We start from the raw sequence: 20672 nt of genomic DNA, 5'->3' as shown, positions 1-20672 counted from the left end.
CCCAAAAAAAAAACAGAAGGTCAACTGGATGTCCTGAAAGGAACAGGAAATAAAAGGGATAGTGTATTTTTATTTTTTTTTTAATCCTATGTCTCCTTTAAAGTCACTTACACACTCGTGCCAGCACAACCCCCGCCCCTCAGGTGTGGCGTCTGTCAAAGAAGGGTGGGGTAACCTTGAGCGAAATGAAAGGCAGCCGCTATCTTGTCATCAGCTATTTCCGGGCCCCGAGGCTCCCGCTGAGGAGCAAAGCCATGGGAGAGAGTGAAAGAGACGGAGGGAAGCGAAGAGGGAGAGAGAGGACCTCGTCCAATTATTGCCCCTGTCATGGTGATGGGTGATAGAGGAAGAGAAAGGAATGGGAGGAGAGAGTGAGAAAAAAAGAAGGGTGAGACACGATTCAATGCCATCTCAAGCGACCCGTCTTCACCTTTTTTCTACGGTTGTCTCCCGCCTTTGACTTTGTCCATTTTCTCGCCACTTCCTTTGTCTCCTTCACTACCTCCCACCCCCACCGCTCCTTGTCAATCTCCACGGCGGCCTGGCCTCTCAAGCGCAGCACAGTTTAACACGACACGACGACAGGTTAATACACCCCGCCGAGTCGGGAGAAGGCGAGGTGCACGAGCGTGGCCGTTAGTGCTTCCCAAAGTGCGACTGAAGCTGATGACGGAGGGAGCCACTTTTCTGTTCTCTACTCTTTCATACTTAATATAGCTCCTTAGCCTTTTTGTGGCCTGACCTGGATCCACATCTTTATATCTCGCGTCACTTTTTGAATACGTGGGCCTCGTTGACCCGGTTCTCTACGATCACGTTCAGGAAAGAGTCTTATTTTTTAGAGCTTACAATGATCAACAGCACATTTTAATCAGAGATGGCTTTATGTGTCACACTGCTTATTTTTTTTACGCTGATTTAAAAAAAAACATTTTTTTTTTTAGATATTTTACATTGTTGTTTTTATGTTCAAACTCTAGTAGCTTGCGTAATACTAATTTTACCGTGTTGTAATTTATTGCTGTTTCATTCCACCTGTTGCTAAACCTAACCTTTAATTCATAAAAATTCCTAAATATACTACTATATTACATATTATTTTCATTATTATTATTATAAATTATGAAAACTTTGTGCTAGGCCAAAAAATCTGCAAGAGAGAGTGAGAGAATATAAATCCATGCAAAAGACAAATCTAGTCAAGTGTACTTCCATCTCTATTTATTTGTTTTGTTTTGTTTTTTTGTTTTTTTTATTTGGTGACTGAATGTTAAAGAGTACAGTGGCCTGTCGGAAGGCATAAAAGTAGAAGAAAAAAAATCAGGTGCAATGAGATGTCAAAAAGGATTGCATTTGTTTTGGCTATATATAGGCCTGCCATGAATAGCAAATATCTGCAACTAATTGAAGCCCCCCCCCCCCATAAAAAAAATAAATCAAGTTTTATAATTGGCCACACCATGCTATAAGAAGGCGGCAAAGCACTACTTTGCTATTAAACTGCTCACAACAGCCTGATTTATTAAGCTCCTCTCCTCACGTCAACGCTGCAATTTCTTGGCACAAACATGCCACAAGATGGCGCCAAAGCAATTTAATTTTACAAAGCTTCTGAGCACAAAAACTGCAAATGTAACTTTTTCATGCAGGATATGTCCCGAAAAAGATGGTGGTAAAGCTCTATTTATGATAAAATAAAAAAACCTTAACTCCCCTCAACATGTTTTTCTCACAGCAATATTCCACATTATGGCAGCAAAGCACAACTTTTTTTTCCTGAATGAAGCTCCTCATCTTAATATAGTTGTTTATTAACAAGACGCTAAGAGATGGCACCAAAGCACTATTTTTATCGCTATGGCCTGAGCCCAAAAATAGTGAAGAATAAGAGAATAGGTAAAAAAAAAAATAGTGAGTTATTTGATAATTAAAAGATATAGTTAGGAATTATTTCATCATCCCTCATTTAGAGAATATCCAGTCTCACTAATATGTCTCAGTATCACATTACCCGCACGACCAAGACACCTTTTATCTGCATTATGATTGAGGAGACTGACAGCTCGTGACACGGCATCTAAATAACCAAGAAGCAGCGAGAGTGACATTGTGGTAATTCCATGTACAGATCTGTGACCTTTGCCCCCTGCGCTCTGAGGAGCATGCACTTTTATAATTGGAGAATATCAAGTGAGCCAATGCAGACGCCACACTTTTACACAAATACAACTTGGACAGTTACACTGAATCTTTTAAATAAGTGTTATTGGTGGGAAAGCGGTTATGTAGCAATGAAAGTTTTTCCCAAAACCGACACCCGAAAACGTTGTGTTTTCATCTCATATAAATCAGTGAAGCCTTTATTTGTCACCTGTGTGTCAACGGCAGTCATCACAAACAGACCTGTATACATTGAATTCATGTCTGAATGGCAATATTCTACCTACAACTGTAAATATGTAAAACTGTACCATATGAGATGTTGATAAGAGGTCCTCAAATGTCTAATGATGTACATTTACAGTATACGAAGAACTACTTCTAAGGTCTTCAAAATGCACTTCAGTAATTAAAAGAAAAGTGAATGTTTGTACTGTATATGTGAATAAAACCACAACATTGTGACATTTTTTCTTATTTATTTAAAGAGGAGTATAATTGCATTCCAATTTGATTGTACTTGTGCTTGTGATTAAAAAAAAAAAAAAAAAAAAGAGCCTTCCACATGGGCCCTCAGCAGATTGAGAACATATATTAAAGAAAGGGGCCCGCATCCTCTCACACCCCAAGGGAAATCCGCAGGCGAGAAACGGTTATCATTTTTGGGTTCGGCCAATGGTGTCACCAGCCTCCAAATTAGCCTTGAGGAGGAGAAAGGAGGAAGCTGGGTGGGGGCCCTTCCTCTCCCTTAAGGTTGCATGTGCCACAATAAACATAATAATTGACAATTTGCTCCAGTGGCTGGTCACAATCCAATGACCAGAGGCACAACTGAATATCATCTCAGAGTGTTCCAACGCTGGATGGAAGATCTGTAACAACATTTTTTAATTTTTAATAGCCAGCATCCTCTATCTCCAATTAGATTCTTATTGCAAGTAAAAGCAGGAATTGCTCAGGTGTAGTCACCATCTTATTGGCCTTTAGACACAATGATGAATTTTGTTACTATACTATAATGTATTTTTTTCTTTAAAAAAGAGCAGTGTTGATGTTTTTCCAGTTGGATAATTTTGATCAATTCTCACTTAAATTGGCAGTTTTAGTGTGATTGTGTAGGGTAAGGATCGTCCAGCTCGATGGCGCGAATACTTTCGGGGTTGGGGTGTTCTCCGGGATCTGGCCACGTAGCGGGGATCGCCTCTCCGGTTCGGGTGCGGAGTGGCAGTTTCTTTTGGATGTGTTGAGAGCGTCCCGTCCCGTCCCGTCCCGTCCCGTCCCGTCCCGACCCGACGGATGGGGCGTTCTAGCTTCCGTGCGGCGTCGTTGCGGGACTCGTCCGTGCGAAGTTGTGGCTAGAATAGGGCATGGAGAGCGCCCAGGTGGCACCGTCTTTAAATGCTCCGCCCACTCCTCCCCTGGTCAATCGGGCTCGTCGGGCGCTCATCATGCCACGATCCGAGGCACCTGGGGAAGAACTTGACGCTCACGCACACACCTGACACGCCCACTCATTCACACGCCCTCCATTCACTCGTTACAATTGCGGGCCGTGACTCTTTTGGTCACTGGATATAAAACATGACCGGTTTTTCGAACGTGGCAGTCTCAGAAATTTTGTACATTAGTTCAAAGGTGTATGCCTACCTGTACACATTATATAAGCGTGCTGTCATTGTTTAAGATTTAAGTGACCAAACAACAAATGCACTTTGTGACTTATGTTTCATGGCTCTCCGAATTTATGGGTTGAGCAATGGTGGGTGGAAAAAAAAACACAATTATGAAGCCCCAAATCCATCCAAAGATTCCATGAAATAAATATACGAGTTGTTTTTCTTTCCATTGATCTAGTGCTATTTTCTATTTTCTTTGTAGAAATAATAGAATGGCAATTAAAACTGTTATTAGACTCTATTCCTAACTCGTTCCAGACAACAAACGAGCAAATTTAGATATTTCAAGGCCTAAAAAAACAGTTAATTCGTAAGAAGTGCAATTCAAGACCTCTCTGTTAATGTGATTCACTTGTGGGGTGAAATTAAGCAGCACGGCAAACTAAAGCAGTCATCGCGACTGGTCACAGGGAGGCGCTCGTGCGCTAAGCGCTTGCAGGTGAATTGGAGACAGGTGTGGATGAGAGGTGGGAATGTTTTTTTTGTAAATATAATTCAAAGTGCTAATAAAATACTGAAAAAAAGTGTTACGGGACTTCTATATTTACCTTTATGCAAGTTAAACTTTTATAATATAATCTACGGATTTTTTTCACAATAACTTGATCATTGACGACTTTTGCTTTTTTGTTCACTCTTTTCAACATAAACATCGTAATTTTTCTCCAGGACTGTTTCATGAGTACATTTTATTTCTTTATTTTCTTTGAAAAAAGTTGGTGAACCACAACTCAGAAGCAATGTCTGATTTTAATTTCTTTGCCATTAAGGTTTTATAACTACTTTTATCGTTATTATTTGCCTCTTTCTTTTATTGACAGAATACCAACAATTTTCTCCACGTTTGTGGAACTTCGGCAGGAGATTGATCGTTGCAAAACTCACGCGTCAGGGGCCACGCTGTCGCCCTCTTGTGGTCAGGATGAGAAATGATGTAGAGGTCAACTTCATGGATTGTATCTCGTGCTGTCATCTAAAAACACTGACCTCCAGGTTACTGATGGTGTAGTGGTACATTCACCTGATTTGTGTGCGGGCAGCGTGAGTTTGGTTCCCACAAAGTGACAGTGTCGATGTCTACCGTGTGACTGGCTGGCGACCAGTTCAGGGTGTAGTGCGCCTTTCACCCGCAGTCAGCTGGGATAGGCTTGCACCCTCCCGCGACCCTGTACAGGATAAGCGGTGTGGACAATGACATGACAATGATACTGACCACCACTGCTCAATCGTATTCCATACACATTATCCTTGCTCATCATACATAGGCTACTACAATGAGAAATTTCTAAGACAAGAAGAATAAAACGGTTCTGTCAAAATTGATGACAAAGACCTGAAACATTTTTTTTTTATTATTATTGGAAAGTGTTGAAGAGCACGTACCAGCCACAATAAATTATGCAGGGAAGAACTCATAATGAAACTGGAGGTGAATATGACCTGCAACAATGAAGCGAAGCCTATCTGCTTTTTTAGCCCTGCAATTGGCAAACGATAATTTAATGTATCGGCCCCAAATCATATTTCCTGAAATTTGGAATTCATACGCGGGCGTTTTTTTCAGTTAGATTACATTTACATTGATATCATTGGCCGTGGGATTGAGTTCCCGTGTGAAACAGGAATGAAAATGCTATCTGCACTTGGCAGTAGTTACTTAACTATTTGGAATGTACACTCGGATAGCATGGGAATGCATTCAGATAATGGATCTTTAGCACAAACTGTAGCCACAAATGTATAAATTGTTGGTGGTGTGATGAGTATGTTATAAAAACAAAAAAAAAAACACTTCTCTGTGTACCTTGACTGTTAATTTTATGTTCACGTTTTGGTGCACTAAAGGAACAAAATGTAAACAATTAAAAATGTTTACAAAACGTAAGAGAAAACAGTTTTTGTTTATTGCTTTGATTTCATCTGAAGAGCCCAGGTTGAAGCTCTACTGAAGCCAGCGATCACATTCGCTAGCTGAAATCTGAGCTGCATTGTGTTTGTTTATGGATTAAGTGTGTGGCTTCAACGTGTGAGGGAACAATAATCATCGCTCCATTATATAAATCATTTGTGGCTGCATGGCTTACCATCATTTTGGATGACTACTTTTGAACAGAACACGGGCCACATTCAATGACATGGAGGTCTGTGTCCAGCCCACGGGCCTTGCGTTTGACAATGGTTCTTTAAGGTAATTGTAGATTCATGCAACAAAGTCATTATGATAATTTCTGCGTATAGTTGCAAAAGGACGCGCGCATTCCTGATCGCTTGAAAGATTTACCAGGGGGTATCAAATCACATGGCTGTCCATTTGTTCTTGTCCTAGAAATCTCAAACTGAGTCATCAGTGTTCACGTGCAGAGCGTTCTACTTAGGAAGGTGCAAGAGATCACACAAGGCTTTTTGAAAACAAATTGTAAACGTCACATCGACATGTAGTGAACAATGAGCAGTAACCATCGAGTACACATGGAACATGACAGGGGTGGGAGGGGGGGGGGACATTTGAGTTGGCAACAAGCTGGTGAAGATGCATCTCACAGAGGATTTACAGGGTAATCCTTCGGATAGAGTATTTCCTAAATAACTACTTATTGAACAAGCATAAAGACATCTTGACCCATTATTGCTACACGTACAACACTTTGAATCATTTTAAAAAGGTAGAAATTTAAAAAAAAAAAAAAAAATTTGAAAGAAAATAGTCCCACTGTAAGCATGAAACAAGGCAACTTAAGTTGTAACGGTTGACGTCAGCGTCAGAAATAAAAAGCAAGATTGGATCATTTTTGGAATGGTGCAAACTGAACAGAAGCAAATAATTTAGATTTAGCACGAGGCACTACTCCAGCTTGACAAAAAGGCTTCAATGATCACAACGTCTTCAATAATGTCCTTCCAAATAAAAGGCATGTGTACAATAAAATATTATATCGGATGGAGGTCACTAAATCAGGCAACAACAATATACAATACACTTGATCATATTTAACAAATTGTCTCCAAAAATGGAACAGAGACGGCTGGATTTTTCTTCATGCAACCATTCAGCAGTAACTTAACAGCAGTGATGTGAATACACAATCATACACTACTCACAAAAACTTCCTGCTCGACAGATGCGAACATGTCTCACTATTTCTAAGCACGCGTGAGCCTGGCTGACGATGCCGAGGGATTTGTGTGCGCTATCGTTTCACCCAACTTCATTTCTCCTGCAGCAAAGCAGGGATGTTGATGTTCCAACCGATGGCCTGCCGGTCAAAGCCGCAGGTGAACAGGTTGCACGTTTGGTTCTCCTCGTTCCACGCCGTGCAACACACCATGCGCCTGTGGCCCTGCGTTGACACACATATATTTGTAGTTTGTATTCTAATGACGCTCTCCGGCTCAAAGCTTCCGTTCCCTTCTTACCATTCTGTTGCTGCGAGGCAGTCGGGCCAGCCTCACTCCGCTCACGTCGAACAGCCGCACTTGGCGATTGTCGTGCGGCAGAGCGATGATCTTCTGGTTGGCAGAGACGCTTATCCTGCAAAATACTTGTTGTGACTCTTTCTTTTTGAGGCATGCCGCAAACAGCAAAATCTCACCAGTCACTGACACCACACCAAAAAGGTTTGCAATTGCAGATGACACAAGGTGGCGGCAAAGCTCTACTTATATCTTCAACATATTTTCTGAACACCAATACTACAGCAATCTACTTGTTCTTTTCCCTTTAGCACAAAAATATTGATTACTTAAATTTTTAAGCTAACAGAGTATGGACTTTAATGTACAACGCTTCCGTTAAACGTACCGGTTGACAGCTGAGTCTGTGCGGATGGTCGCTATTGGTGACCTCATGTTCTTCAGATCCCACACTTTAACCGTGCGGTCGTCACTCCCTGACACCACGTTGTCGCCCACTGTGAACACTGCGGATGTCACCGTGCTACAGAAGGGGGGAAAAAAAAACAATGCCGTTAGATGACAAAAAAAAAAAACCATTGACATAAGTCATCATTTTTGGAAAGCTATGTAAATTGGGAGAAAGGTTCAGGACTTTTTTTTTTTCCAACCACACTTTCTCCAACTTTTCTTTAGGAGATTTTGGTCCGATTAAACCACAGTTGAACTTTTTGGCCATAATTCCAAGTGTTATTTTGGCCCAAAAGAACACTTTTCAATAGCCTTAAAATTTTAGTTTTGCACTGTAGCACTGTGAAATACACACACACACACACACACACACAGCTCCTTTTTGTTTAATTCAAACTGACATGAAATTAAGGGCTAATTAGCAGGGACTAAACTCCTATAAGTGAGGCAGATGCTCACGGCAACGGCTGTATCTTTGTCGGCGCCCTGCGACTTGGCGGTGTCTAAGCCAATTGGGAGCGCGTGCGGTGGGGAGGGAGCGAGGTGTAGGAGGTCTACTCGGTGGGGGGGACTGAGGGGAGCTTTGTCAGACAAGGTAATTTATTAAAAGGTTGATTAAGGTTAAAGCGTTTTTAGAGAGGGCGCACAGGGAGGGAGGGGAAGTGTTTGACGCTCCTTAATAGCCTCTCTGCTGTGTCGCTGACAGCTGAGGTCAAGAATTTTTTTTTTTTTGAAAGGATACAAGGGAGAATACAGATGAAAAAGGTTGTAACGGAGGGAAGGGAAATTCTAATTCATCTGTTTTGTTTGTACAGGAATATGTAGCGTTAATCTAACTGCTGATGGCAGTGCAACAGGACACGCACACGCATTTCTATCAACATGTATCCCAAAGCTGTTGGTATCTGAAGAGACAAATGTGACACGACAGCGGAATTTGTGGAGCAAGTCCACCGACTCCTCTTTTCGCTGCTGGCTGTTTTGTTGGCTCACGCGCAGTTGTCATTACGCTGCAATTATGGCAGGTCGGCGGGATGCAGGGTGTGTGCTGCACTTTTAGCTGCTGTGCATCGTTGTCTGTAAGCATTAGTGCTAATTGCTGGAGAAGACGAGACGAAATGTGAAGCGGTGTTCCCTCAAACTGGGAACGCGCTCAAATTTGTCAGTGTGGCACATTGAACAAATTAGCAGGAGAAATGGCAGCTTTCTTTTTGTGACACTAATTGGTGCGTGTGTGGGGGCAGTTAGGTTGGTATCGATAGTAATCTGACTCGTGTGTGTGCACGTGTGTGTGTTTATTTGTAGGAAGACAGGTAAATGGACCTGTGATACACACACACACACACACACACACACACCACATAACATGACTGTTAAAATTAAAGACAACTGACAATTAAAACACATTAGAATTTGAACAATAATGAATTGTAAAAATAAACACCTGTATTTTAAAAAATGAATACGATTATCCACGGGTTAAAAAGCTGTGGATCTGCACGGATAATAGATGTACCGTATATAACAGCGGCAGACACACACACCTTTTATAGAGCAGACAAGCTAAAATGAGTGACAGCAATTGAGCACTCACAGTTGAAAAAGTACACAGAGAGGCGGATTAATGGGGAAGCAGGCAGATAAATGCTGTACATAAGACAGAGTGATGCTGAGAGAAGTGAGGGGGGGGGCGCACTCAGTAATGAATGAGATGCAAGTGGGGGATTTGGCTTAGCCAAGAAGCAGGCACAAAGACAGAAAAGAGCGCCACTGTGTGGTTCATATAAAAACTGCGGAGAAGCATGGCCAAGCGCAAATTAAACTGGGTGGGTGCGTGTCTGAGTGCGAGACTGACTCTGTGTGTCCCTGGAAGACATTGACGGAGTGGATGGATGGATCTCTGAAGTCCCACAATCTGAAGGTGGTGTCCCTGGATGAGGTGACTACCAAGCGCTGGGTGGGGTGGGTGCAACAGTGGGTCAACTCTTGGTCATGGCCTGCGCACAAAGAGAAATCAGCCTTTAGCTCAGGTTGAATAATTTTAAAGAGAGTATGCACGAAAACAAAAATCTGATATAGCTCATGTAGTGAACCTCATTACATTGTGCAGCAAAGCACACAGTGAAACGCCACAAATTCCAAGTTGGCGAATCACAATATTTGGAACCTCTCTTTATTAATTTGCTATTCACTATTTTAATAAATGTGAAGCCAAACCGTTTGTTATTTGCTAACTTACCAGTGAGAGTGTGCACCAGTTCAGATGTCTCCACCTCATAAAGGTTGGCAGCACGATCCCAAGAGGCTGTCACAACTTGCCGGCCGCCCACCAGCCAATCAGCTGCGATAACTACACCCTGGTGACTTTTCAGGGTTGCCGTAGCAACCCGGACAGTGGGCACCTCGCAAGGGCCTTCGGCGTCCACCTCGCCTTCTTCTCTGTCCGAAGAATCCTGATCGTCGTCACATGGCGCCTAATATTGCACACAAAAAAAAAATAAAAAATATGTTGAGTCAATGTAAAGAATCGATCAGGAATGTCAAATTATTTCCAGGGCATTTCAGAACACCTTCAAATTGATCAGAATAAAGTGACTTACACTGACATCTGGTGGTGGCTGGGGGGCAGGCAGTTGCACCATGTAGCGCCAGATGTGAGCCGTCTGGTCCCCGGAGGCTGAGGGCGATACAAGGACACATGAGCAAGCATACAGATCGACAAGACGAGAGAATCAGGGCGGAGTGCTGAAAAAGCGATGAGGCAAAAACAAAATATTGACACCAATATTTACGTTGTTACCTGTGAGGGCCATCTGCTCTGTGGGGTGGAACTTGATCGAGTTCACTGTAGGAGACGGATCAATACAAATGACTCAGAGAACACCAACAGACTTTTTTAAAAACTTGAAAAGAAACAATGTGAGAGTAAATGAATATTTCCAAACAATATTATTTTAGTAGACTTTGACGTTACCCATCTTGTAGCATCGTAAAGGGATATTAAGACTTTTTTGGAGGTCATCATTTCCTCGCGGCTAACCAGCACAAATAATGATGGAACATATTTCGGTTCTGATTACCTGATCCGGCATGGCCGCCATACTTTAGCAGGCATTTTCCCGTCTCGATACTCCAAAGCAAAGCTGAGTGGTCTGCGAAGAAAGGCCAGTCAAGCCATTGTGAACATTTTTGCCCAATACGTGTAATAAACAAACCATGAAACTCTAAATCACGCGTGCAGAGTTTACAGCAAGGCAAACCAATATTAGACTGCAGAAATGCAGAAAGTGAACTTGGGAGAATAATTTTGGATTGTAGAATTGATCGGCTTGTACAACAAGTGCTTTAGTAAGCTTCACTTTGCGACGTGATATACCTGCTGATGCAGTTCCAAGGACCACTGGCTGAGTTCTGGTCACACTGAGGTCCCAAATGCCGTCTCGATGACCGGCATACTCCTTTTGCAGATGGCACAAAGCTCTGGACCCTGTAGTGGCTTTGAAGCTGGATACAATCTGAACGCAAGCATGGGACCAGTTAAAAATTGTGACAATTTTCAATTGAAGCAAAAATATTCATAGTGGAGTATTTCCAGTAATCCATGGTTGTGTATTACAATCTCAGTGAAGCTGAGTGGCGCAAATATCACACAACTGATCTGACCCTGCCCTAGTCTTTTTGCACGAGTCTCTCCCAATTTAAACATGCTTCGTTTTTATTCAAATGAGGACTCTGTCCCACCAGATGGCGCTGTTTATCTTTCTTTCCCATGCAGAACTTAATTCAGTAAGCATTGCAAAATCGGATCACCCTTTTAGTGTAGTAGTAGTAGTACTTTCATTGGGAACTTTTTGGGTGTGGGTCACAGGGAATCAAATTAGACCATCAATTTAAATCCTAAAAACACCCACTGCATTGCTACTTTTCATCCATCTGCACCACTTGTCCTCACTAGGGTCGGGGGGGGGGGTGCTGGAGCCTATCCCATTTCGCTTTGGGCAGTAGGCGGGGGACACCCTGAACTGGTTGCCAGCCAATTGCAGGGCACACAGAGACGAACAACCATCCGCGCTCACACTCATACCTAGGGGCAATTTTGAGTGATCAATCGGCCTACAATGCATGTTTTTGGAATGAGGGAGGAAACCGGAGTACCCGGAGGAAACCCACGCAGGCACGGGGAGAACATGCAAACTCCACACAGGATGGCCGGAGCTGGGATTGAACCCACGCCCGATGCCGTCTCGCACTGTGAGGCCATCGTGCTAACCAGTCGGCCACCGTGCCGCTTGCTACTTTTCAGTTAAGGGATAATAAACATGACAGTAACGTGAAAAGAGGAGGAATGAGTCTGGAAGCACAAGCTGAGTGCCAGAGGTGGCTGGAATCACATGACTTGACTCAGGTCACCTTTGGTTTAACTCAACACTGCAAAAAATTAAAAAATAATAATAATTCTCACGCTGTGCCACACATGCTGCAGTAAGCAGACGACTGACGAAAGCAAAGAGTGTCCATCTTTGGGAGTGATTACACGCTGCGGCAAAGCATCTGCTTCACTTGTGTCACACTGTGTTAATGTTTGCTCTCATTCTGTCAGGTGTGGTTAGGATCACAATAGAACCTTATTCCTCCACCGCTATGAGAACACTATCAATGGCGAGCGGCGGGACTGACAAATTTCATTCAAGGTCAATTTGAAGCCATGGTTTGCTCGTCTTGCCATCAAAACAATTATTGTACAGCACGATTATTATTACTTACAAAGACGTCAAAAACTCACAACGGATGTGTGGAAGTTGTTCTTTTACACCTAATCTATGTTGAGACCGAATGCAGTAATACTGTCTACAGCGCAAGGATCTTTATTTGTTTTACAATAATATTATCCTTTCCAAACGCTGGCCTCTGACTGACTGACCCTGCCGCTTTTCGCAGAATTTTTGAGCAGAAATATCAAAGTACACAGAACCAAGATTATGGAGCAGAATGATCCCTTGTGTAGTCGTTTAAGATCCAATGAGTTTGTTTTTTTTTTAAGCTCAGGCTAGCGCAACATAGTTTCTTTCATTTGAGAAAGTTAACAACTCATAGGAAGTAGTGTGGGAAATAAAAACACAAATAAAAACAATAAATAAATGTCCTAATTCATCTCCAGGTACATCATCCAACTCATCCTCAAATCGATGCCTCATATTCCTCCAGAAAAAAAGTAGTGGCTCTAGGTGGTTGTAATGTGATGTAACTGTTATTTTTTAAGTGTAATAGATTCCCGGGACTTGCTGCACTTGAGAAAATTCGTCCCTAGGCACTTCATGAGGAAATATAGGGTTTTATATGTCTGTCAATGTAGCTGTTGCTAAAAATAAATTGCGAGACGCGATGCAGAGTCAAGGTCAGACTGCAGTTTAAAAAGAGAATCGGAGCATGTGATTAACAGTATACACGGGACATTACCCGTGATTCTCCTCCTCATAACTCTCAAGCAGCCACACTGGAATTGCACGCTCCACCTATTTTGCCTTTGAAAGCGTACAATTCTTACGTATGGCTAAGAAATGACAAAGGAACAATTTACGAGATGTGCGAGTGTCCGAACGCAGGCAACTCTGTCAATGAATTACGCTTAAACACGTGACACACCACATGACCTTAGAGGGTAGGACAAACTGCGTCTCCTTTTCCTCACTCAGAAACAAAGCACCTTTTGATACTAACATGTAAGCCATTCCAAATATTTACACAGGTAACACATTTATTAGCGGTATAAAAAGGCAAACAAGTCCAATACCTTACTCGTTGAAGCTTTGTAGGTCGTCTTCAGCTTCTGTGACAGTTGGCTGGTGCTGTGGCTGGCTGTGCGACAAAGACATAGTGAACATGACAAATGGAAAGTAACTGACAAACTCGGTGGTTGGTTTCAGTCCTGCTGTGAAGACTCGGTTACATGTCAAACCCTCCACCGCAAAGGTTGACTTTGAGGTAGGTGTTCCAACACTTTAACCTGCTCATGGGTTAGCTCAACATATATTACATCATGTTTACGGTTCACCCCTCATCAATGGTAACGTGATTCAAGATGCAAATATAATTTATGGGGATAGAAGCCGAGGATGAGGCGCCACCATCAAATCTGCCTTATGAGTGCATGTTGCCAAAAACAAGAAAATGTCAAAAGAGATTCTGAAGATGATGAAGAGAATGGTGGAAAGTCCTGAAAATGGCGTAAGGAAAATAACAACCCCCCCCAAAAAATTAATTAAATGACATCACAATATCATTCATGGAGCTTTATGTTTACTTTAAGTGACCGTTTCGGTTTTACTGACGCAAACACAGATGCATCGGTCCCTCATGGTGGGCTTTGTCAGTTTCTTTTTAACTTATAAATCAAATACTATGAATTTTTTACTCATTCTGATCTAATCACCGGCAAACGTATTTATGAACCTGAGCCTAGCGTTTCAAAACCTTCCAGTGCAGCCATTTCATCCGTATTAGTGAGAACACACGAGCATAACAATAACAATACTCCAACAAATCCCACAGGAAATACTAGACCTTTTGTTTTCAAGACTCCCTTAGCGGGATCTCCTCCCTCAAGATTCTGTCCGTCGCCAGTCAGACGTTCATTCAGAGAATCAATTTCCCGTCGTACTGTAATGCACAGAGACAGGGCTTTAGTAGACAAACACAGTCTACATTCCGGTTTAGACAATCAATAGCTAAAAGGTCAACAAAATTTGGTTAAAAATAGAATGGTTATTGTCAATAAGTTTTCAGCTATTGATATCATCTTGGTGACATTTTTTCAAAGCACATCTCAAGGAACGGACAAACTGATGTACTCACATTCAAGGTTTTCAATGTAGAGATTTTCAAACTCTCGTTCAATCTGGCCAAATAGGTCGAGGAGATTGTTACGTAGAGAGTGGGGCAGCTTGGAGTCCTACAACGAGACACAAAAATGGAATTGGCGTCTGAGCGTGTCAATCAAACCTGAGCATTATTATTTTTGTAAAAACAGTTTTTAGTGCACTTGACATCGGCTCCTGCAAAACCTATCAACTGGTAACTCAATACACAGAAACTAGCCAGTTCACCTATCTCCATCGTGAGAGCCAGGAAATACCCAGTTCTGAGGAGACTACCAGTTTACGCCAGACCAACACACAGAGAGTACAAACGACAGCAAACGCCTGCTTTTGACAGCTCAAATGAAGAAGCTGAGTCTTATTTCCGTTCTGCAGCCAACTATTGAGAGGACCAGGGAACCAAATACTCCACTGTCACTCTTTCTTCTGGCACGCGTTCAAAACCAACATTTTGTCACACTGACGCTAGTCTCCTGGCCATTGTGTCAGCGCCACACGCTTGGAGAAAAAGATCAATTAGAAAACAACGGGCAGCCATTATGTACACAAAGCTGCTTAGTTTGTGCCACTAAAAACCTGCGGAGTACTCAGGCTAATAACGTCAGCGTGGGAAAAGGGAATTATACGTGTTATTTGTCAGTATTAATATTAGGTAGATACTGTAGATGAGGAAATAAACTAGATAATTTGCTGGACGTTAACTGGAGTGTGTAGCTTGGGAGAAGAATGATCAGACATGGACCAGCTGCCTTTATTAAAATTTGATGAGACAACGGGTCAGTGCAAGTTGCCGGCTCAAGTTTGAGTGACGGAAAAGGCAACCGGAGGAAAGTGAGGATTCAATTATTTGCAACCTGATAACACCAGTTGATAAGAACGACATGGTTTAGTATTGAATACATTTAAGATAAAACATATTTAGAAGATAACGCTGCGAGAATGTATTACATATGAATATATGGATTTGCAGTAGCTCAGTTTTCCATCATTGCTATCTTGATGAACTCCAATTAACTAGTGGAGAATACAAACAGCACAAATACTCCGGAGAAATCCCAAAACCAAACTGTTGGATTATTATTGCGGCTCAGTTAACCAAATCTCAAACACCCAAAAATGTAATAAGAACACGCACCAAAAAAGAACTCACAGCCCCTTCCCTTACCATCGGATACAGATGGCGAAAACACTGGGCTAAATTGCGCTCCAACATTAACAAACAGGATCTACGTGATCAAACAGAGAAGGTGTTGTCATCTCGATAAGTAAATACCTGCCCACCTAATATTTACGAGCTTCCTTTTCTGGAGGTAATAAATCAAGAGGAGCAACTTCTAATGTAACCATCACTGGAGATGATTTGCTAACATCAACAATGGACTAAAAATACTACGTTTGAAAAATAAGCAATGAACCTCAGGTCAAACATTACAATTTTAAATGATCCGACTATATTATTAGATTAAATTCTAGAAGACAATATTGAAGTTAAATCGAGATGAGTCCATTTTACATTTTGTAGCAACATGGTGTCAATTTTTGGTCAATGTTCTTTCCCAAAGTCTGGCGTATGTCGAGAAAACAAAGTAATGGCTTAAATATCTACATTTGCGCAGAGCTCTCGGTATCCTTCTCACCTGTCCTTCCAGCATGTCTCCTCTGTGGCTGCCAGGTGGCCTCTCCTCCGTGCTGTTCGTGCGCCGAATAGACAGGCTGTGAGCCTTGCGCTTTTGTTTGGGGTTACGAGCGGTTGAGGCAGAGCTGCCGGTGCTCCCACCCTCGACTGGCATCCCGCCTACTTTGCAGGACGGCACAGCCCCCTGCTTACCGCCTACCTGAAGAGCAGGCAAACGAAACCCGACAGGGCTGGATGGCTGATGGGCGGGCAGCGCTGGTCAGTTAGCACCATCTGCCTGCGGGTCAAAAAGGAAGTTCAGTTCACAATACTTGACCTGATAAAGTCAGCGTAGTCAAAATAGAACTGTTAATACTTATTACATTAATGTACACGAGCTGTCCAAGAAGTCATGAATATTTATCATCTGCACTGAAAGTCAGCTTCAACTTAAGTTTTTAGTCAGCCAATCGCAGGGCACACAGACGAAAAACCATCCGCGCTCATACTCATACCTAGGGGCAATTTATAGTGTCCAATTAACCTGCCATGCATGTTTTTGGAATATGGGAGAAAACCGGAGTACTCGGAGGAAAAACGCAGGCACAGGGAGAACATGCAAACTCCACACAGTAACCCACGACTGTGAGGCCTTCGTGCTAACCAGTCAACCACCGTGCCGCCCTAACTAATTTAATATTTTCTGTTAAAAACAAAAACAGGCATCTGTCATGATGATTTCTCAGTACGAGCACTATGCAAGTTCCGATAAGAGAAACCATTTTGTGTATAGAATGTTTTTCATTGTGCAGTTATCATAACGCTTATTAACTGACAGTAAAAATGTATTGTGTTACTTTTTACTTTTGCACTGAAGTCCCAGACTGTATTTTCCCACTTTTACTTAAATGGAAGGAGTTGATCCGCAAGTGGCTGTAATTCTACTTAAATATAAGGTTTGAGTACCACTTCTAAGAAAAGGGGAATTCTGAGACTACAATACAATAACAAGAATGTCTAAAGAGCAATAAACAAATCTAACAGGTTACTAACAGGTGTGTCACGTACTGAGACAATTCAAGAACTCAATTTGTTTTTATTCCCTCATATTATCGTAAGCCACAGTAACACCACGCAGTTTTAGCACTGATCTTAAATATCGTATACGGAAATCAAAGCCCGACTTAATTACATTAAAACATATTGCACAATATGTTTGAATAGGAATCGTACCAAAATGGAACTAAAACTTTAAAAATATATATATATGTACTTGTGATTGTTTTCGCATACCATGCGCTTGTATTGTAATGACGGGTAGGAAACATGCAATCAATAATACAATACTCAGATGTATTTAAAAATGCTAACTATTTTTAAGAATACTAGATAAACAGTGTTTTAATGCATAAAACGACGAAATGTTTGGAATTGTTGCAAAGTGGGGCGAAAAGGCCAATATAAAAAAAAGACAGAAATATTAGCCTAACTCATTTAAATTCAATAAGCATATTGACAAATCCGCCAAGCACTTAACAGCCATCAAAGTAAACGTTTTGCAAGCAGAATACACAGCAAAAGACAAAGACAAGACTCGCCGCTGTGCGGGTTCACATCGATGAGCGCACCTAACACTTTCTTTCAGATGTCATTGCCAAGATGCCCCAAACTCTCACGGTGGCGTGTAACGTCATTCAGTTTACACTAATCCCGTATTGTATTACTTAAATACAAAAACACTGTGTGGCAAAGGACAGTAAATCACGACAGTAGGAAAATTCTTGACATTTTTTGACACATCACGAAAGCAATGGCATAACTACTTCCGCGTTACGCAGTTTGTTTAGTTACACATCCACCAATGAGCAGTCACGTCGATATTACAGCGACCAATAGAGAGCCAGTGACGTGTGACGCATGTGTTAGGAGTCGAGCGATTCGTGTACGGCATTGCGCCATAAATGTCGTAAGCAAAGGCAAAAGGAAAGAATAGACGTTGCGCATTGCCTGTCCAACACAAGCGATAGGGCAAAGTAAGTCCTCCTGTTTTCTTTGACCTTCCTATGCAGCGCATAGAATACACATACGTGATTTATCAGGCCAGGGTGGAGCCGGGCCACACTTGCGCTGTGGTCCGATGGCGTGTGCGATAAGCAGTGTTGACGGTAAAATCTGAAAAGGATCCAAGGAATAGATTGATTTCTAGTTGATGTCTGCTTGTCTTGAAAATGTATTTAAAACATTAACCAGAGGTTTTAAAACGTATCACGCTTAGTACTTTAATGTGTATTGATACTTGTGTAAATAAAAGACTACCTAATTTTAATGTAGTATAAAACTAAATAGAATTGGGAAGAAGGAAAAACAAGCAGAGAGTACTTACGTGCTCATATTGACAAGAAATAAAAGGTCGCTTGTGTTGCTAAAGCTTTTGAATCTAAACTGCAGTCCACTTGACTTCTCAAACCTCTTTTGACAAAAGTAAGGAGTTGTGGATAATGCATAAATACACAGACCTAACAAAAATACTCAAGTACAATGTTGTGATCCGGGTCGGACTCTCTATCCATATTTTAGCTGCAACCAACATTCAAGTGCACGTGATTGGTTTGCAGCTTTGGTCATACGATGGTGCGGGCCTTGTGGGCGGTGTTACGGACGGTAACCTCCCAGAGAGCGGCGGTGCGGAAAACAAACGTACCTGCTGGCTACGCAGCCTCTGGTCACCCTTGGAGCGGAGCGTCTCGCCAACCGGCCACTGCGTGCTTCCGAGCTTTATCCAGGTAAGGTCAGCGTTTAGACTCTCAGGCCTCCATTATGTCGTTTTAAGTCACACCAAAGCTTCGACTGCAAACTGAACCAAGCGATCATGTCAGACTGCGTTAGCCGTGTACACAGAAAGTCTACATTCCTTTCATGAACGTGCTCATATCGGCTTATAGAGTATGTAACATAACTAAAAATGAAGTATAAAGTTGTAGAGGGAGTTTACATATGTTATGTGCGCTTTTGTACAACACTTAAATATTAGTGTCAGTTTGTTTTAAATGTACCTTGAACCTCCTTTTATCGTTACTATCGTATCTATCGTACCGTTAATATGTTCCAGATCTCCACACTGAGTTAATGCGCAATATAGGGTGTAACAGAGATAACTGGGCGGGAAAACGTAGTTTTCAAAAATTATTCAGTTGCCCACATGCTTTGAACACGTTAAAACTTGCTAAAAAAATCACTTTGAGGAAAGCATATTTGCTTCGAAGTGTTAAGATGTGTGTAAATTGCCAAATGGATCTTTGTGTTTGCTGCAGTGACGTGTGGCGCCAACCGTGTTCGGCCAGAATGCCTGAGATAACCACAGACCACCTGGACGAAAAGCAGGTGCAGTTGCTGGCGGAGATGTGCATCCTCATCGATGAGAACGACCAACGGATCGGCGCCGACACTAAGAAAAACTGCCACCTAAACGCCAACATCGATAAAGGTGCGTTTACTCTACTTTGACACGTCTTGCCTCTTTGAATGTATTCTTCACGTTTTGTTTTGTATCTGACTATTACTTTTTAATGCCAGGTTTATTACACAGAGCATTTAGTGTCTTCATTTTTAATAGTGAAGAAAAGCTGCTCTTACAACAGCGATCTGATGCCAAAATCACTTTTCCCGGTGAGTAGCAAATCCACACAAGATTTGTTGGTGTAGTTTCCAGAGTGTAATACTGTCTCTGTGTTTCAGGCTGTTTCACAAACACTTGCTGCAGTCACCCTTTACACACGGACAGTGAGCTGGAGGAGAAAGACGCCATTGGAGTGAGGAGAGCTGCGCAGAGGAGACTCGAAGCGGAACTGGGTATCCCCGTAGAACAGGTAAAATGTGAGGGAAGAAGAGGTAAAAGACAGTGGATCTGATCGCCCTTCACTTTCAATGCGCAGGTGACTCCAGACGAAATGGCATATCTAACAAGGATCCATTATAAAGCCCAGTCAGATGGTGTTTGGGGAGAACATGAGATTGACTACATCCTCTTTATGCAGAAGGTAGCACTCGGCCATTAAGTTCAAGTACTCTGTGACACACTGTATAAAAAAACCATTTATCTGAACTGTGCATAAAATCGCTGACTATCAATATTATTAAATGTCTCTGAAGGATGTGGAGTTGAGCCCAGACCCCAACGAGATTAAAAGCCACTGTTACGTGAGCAAAGAAGAGCTACGGCAAATGCTGCACAAGGCCAAGCGTAAAGAACTGGAGATCACACCCTGGTTTCAACTAATCGCAGAGACCTTCCTCTTCAAATGGTGGGACAATTTGCAGAACCTAAAACAGTTCATGGATCACACCAACATCCACCGAATGTAATCACTGCCTCCATCGGGTTGGTATCTCCCTGCTAGGACCGGGCCGCAGGTTTTCGTCAGAGCTCGTGTGAGGTTCATAGATAGAAATTGAATGGTTGACTCGTCAATAAGTCTAGAAAGGCAA

The 20672-nt window shown here is 42.2% G+C and overlaps 2 protein-coding genes across 2 annotated transcripts; one reads left to right on the top strand and one right to left on the bottom strand.

The window, feature by feature from the left end:
• Positions 1–4519: 4519 nt before the first annotated feature.
• wdr37 (WD repeat domain 37) lies at positions 4520–18251 on the bottom strand. Its single transcript, XM_088282416.1, has 14 exons — positions 17816–18251; positions 16210–16485; positions 14550–14646; positions 14259–14354; positions 13489–13553; positions 11074–11212; positions 10778–10849; positions 10498–10542; positions 10298–10374; positions 9937–10171; positions 9553–9694; positions 7636–7770; positions 7251–7365; positions 4520–7174 (listed from the first exon to the last, which is right to left on the bottom strand). The coding sequence occupies exons 2-14, from the start codon at positions 16360–16362 to the stop codon at positions 7043–7045; spliced, it is 1503 nt and encodes a 500-aa protein (XP_088138542.1). The 5' UTR covers positions 16363–16485; positions 17816–18251; the 3' UTR covers positions 4520–7042.
• Positions 18097–20649, top strand: idi1 (isopentenyl-diphosphate delta isomerase 1). Its single transcript, XM_088282415.1, has 7 exons — positions 18097–18220; positions 18803–18970; positions 19499–19671; positions 19761–19853; positions 19923–20053; positions 20120–20224; positions 20337–20649. The coding sequence occupies exons 2-7, from the start codon at positions 18816–18818 to the stop codon at positions 20547–20549; spliced, it is 870 nt and encodes a 289-aa protein (XP_088138541.1). The 5' UTR covers positions 18097–18220; positions 18803–18815; the 3' UTR covers positions 20550–20649.
• The last annotated feature ends 23 nt before the right edge of the window (positions 20650–20672 follow it).

Source organism: Idiotropiscis lumnitzeri, chromosome 19 (genome assembly GCF_059441095.1).
Source record: "Idiotropiscis lumnitzeri isolate Australia: NSW breed Sydney's pygmy pipehorse chromosome 19, RoL_Ilum_1.0, whole genome shotgun sequence".
In the NCBI taxonomy this organism is placed as follows: Eukaryota; Metazoa; Chordata; class Actinopteri; order Syngnathiformes; family Syngnathidae; genus Idiotropiscis; species Idiotropiscis lumnitzeri.
The sequence above is the reverse complement of the archived record's forward strand: the minus strand, read 5'-3'. Positions and strand labels throughout refer to the sequence as shown.